Source organism: Triticum dicoccoides, chromosome 6B (assembly GCF_002162155.2).
Source record: "Triticum dicoccoides isolate Atlit2015 ecotype Zavitan chromosome 6B, WEW_v2.0, whole genome shotgun sequence".
NCBI classification, from domain to species: Eukaryota; Viridiplantae; Streptophyta; class Magnoliopsida; order Poales; family Poaceae; genus Triticum; species Triticum dicoccoides.
The window spans coordinates 521,187,627-521,190,228 of NC_041391.1; the positions used below are offsets into that span (position 1 = coordinate 521,187,627).

Sequence of the window (2,602 nt, forward strand, 5' to 3'; positions counted from 1 at the left end):
GGCCAGTGAAGATGCGATGCGCCCACATCGAATGCAATACTGTATCCTGATCATCCCACACTCACATAGCCCACAAGTCACCGGCAAACCGCAACCCATCATGCGAGAGCATTTGGAGAATCTCCTGCAAATTGCCGCCAACTTTCGTGTAACTCAAGCAAAATACACTGTTTAATTCGGTAGAAAGCTCTAACAAGACGTAGTGAGCACAGATGATTCTTTCTTGGCCCTTTTTGTTGCTCGTCCGGTCGGCGTGCAAAAGTTGGCGGGAGCAAGATACTCAACAATAACTCGGGTCAGAGCAAGCAGAAAGAGGTTGGGCGATCATTGATTAGTCCGGTTCGGTGCACCAGCAAACGAAAAGAGTAAATGGAGATGGAGGGAGCAGCCATCGGCCATATGAATGCGCTGCCGGCCTCCATGTGAAAGCTCTGACCAAACGGAATTCAATTGATGCGTCTCTCACAGAGCAGTGGCGGACTGGCGGTAGGAGTATTCATAGACCATCCATCGGCTCAGATTCTGAATTTCGTTCGGACAGCACAATGCGACCGCGAACCTTCTTTTTAATCGGCACACACTCACACACCCCCACCGGATCTCTCTCGCTCATAACTCGGGCATTCAATTCCATATATGCATTCCCTGCACCTACTGCCATCACGCGTCACTAAGGCAGTCTATTCATTCTTTAATTCCCAGACATCAAAGCGGCAACGGATTGAATTTTTGCAAATCAAATCGGATCAGGACCAGACGGCTAGCTGTGCAACGTAGTGATCGGGCAGCTGAACTCGTCACAAATTGTTCGGCCGGCAAGCAAGCAAGCAGGCAGGCAGGACAGGAGTAATAACCTAGTTGTGGTATATGTCAACGGAGTGTTCTCCGAGTATGAAATCTCACGGACTCATCTTCACAAATGGACAAGATGTAAAAATCCACAAAAAGCTAAGGGTGGTAGTAATTGGGATTGGGTGATGAAGGAAAACTAAAGAAAAATCAAGGAGAAGAAAGAAAAAGAAGGGATCACCGGAAGCGACCGCCGTCGGCGAGCTTCCGTGAGCGGCAGCGTCCAACAGAGGCGGCGCTGTGGAGCGGCGACGGCCGCAGCTCGGAGGAGAAGGTGCTCGAGTCCGGCGGCTGCGCGGCGCGGTGGCGGCGCCCGGGGCTGGGCCGCACCAGCGGGCTGAGGCAGACAGCAAATCCCGAAGGCATGCTGCTGGTCTGCCGGCGCCGGCATGGGGTCCTCCGCATCGGGGAAGGAGACGGCCGCCACGGGGGATCGGCGGGCGAGCTGCTCTCCTCGCCGCTGCCCTGACTGCCCCTCTCCGGCGAGAGCCCCCGGTTGCTGACCACGCGGCAGGAGCGCCTGGGCGGCGGCGACGCGGGTAGCACGGCGTCGGCCGGTACCTGCTTCCTGCGACGGCGCGGGATGATCCCGGCCAGCCAAGAACGGCTCTTCTTGCGCTCCTTGGTTTTTTCCTTGTCCTCCGGTCTGTGGTGCCGGTGGTGGTGGTTGCCGAAGAGCGTGGCGAGCACGGAAAATTTCCCGGCGCGCGGCTTCTGGTACCCGATCTCGCCTTCCTCGAGCGGGGCGCTGCCGCCGTAGGCGGGGCCGACCTGCGGCGTCCGGAAGAAAAGCAGGCTCGGGTGGTGCCTGAGCGCGCCGCCAGAGGAGTCGGACTTCCTGCGGGACACGTACGGCGACACGGACCTCGGGAACGCCGGGGCCGGCGCTGCCTCCGCGGGCGGAGCGGGGGCGGTGGCCGGAGGAGTGGACGGCGACGACGCGTCGTTCTGCGCGGCGGCGAGCACGAGCAGGCGGTCCCGCAGGCACGTGGCGCAGACGCCGCCACCGGCCTGGAACGGGTGCCTCTTGCACTTCATGCCCATCTCATCTCATCCCCCCACACCCGTCGCCGCCAGCGATGACGAGGAAGCGAGGCGGAAGCGGCGGCTGCTAAATTCTCGCGGCCGACGCCGACGCGCGCACCTGCCGTCCTCCTTTGCTTTCCTTTTTGGTTTGTTTAAACTTGGGTGGGCTTCTTGGAAATGGGAAGTTGGTTGGCGGAGCTGGTGCAGGTGTCCGGGCGGGAAGATGGGATCTTTTCTCCGTCAGGGGAGGGACGCCGCGGCCGCCGCGGGCTTAAATAAGGTTCGGAGACGAAGAGAAGAGAAGAGAAGAAGAGCGGGTAGAAGATGGAGTCGTGGACGGACGGAGGCGATCGACAATGATACCTGCAGGAAGAGGGGGAGTGGGCGATGCAATTGACCGCGTCTTCGACGATTCGATTGGTTTGCGTTTCAGTTATAAGGTGACACAAGTGGATTTGCCGTTGGACCGGGCTTGGGCTGGGTTCCCGTTCCCGGTTTCGTCGCACGGTGGCGTCGGCTGAAGGTGCACACTGTGCGCAGAGAGAACAATGAATGTGCCGAGTAAAGTCGCATTTTGGATTTGGCATGTCTATACTCCCCCAATAGTTATGATAGGGGGGAAAACAAACATTCACCCCTCCAATAACTCCCCGAATCAATTCCTTATTATCCGCTTTTCGCGAAATTGAGGTCCGCTTTTCTATCTTTCGAGCAGGAAAACATGTGG

The 2,602-nt window shown here is 58.2% G+C and overlaps 1 protein-coding gene across 1 annotated transcript; it reads right to left on the reverse strand.

Annotated features, from left to right (window-relative positions):
* Nucleotides 1–726: 726 nt before the first annotated feature.
* Nucleotides 727–2,265, reverse strand: LOC119326545 (serine/arginine repetitive matrix protein 1-like). The gene has a single exon (XM_037600180.1). The coding sequence runs from the start codon at nucleotides 1,891–1,893 to the stop codon at nucleotides 1,027–1,029; it is 867 nt and encodes a 288-aa protein (XP_037456077.1). The 5' UTR covers nucleotides 1,894–2,265; the 3' UTR covers nucleotides 727–1,026.
* Between the last annotated feature and the right edge of the window lie 337 nt (nucleotides 2,266–2,602).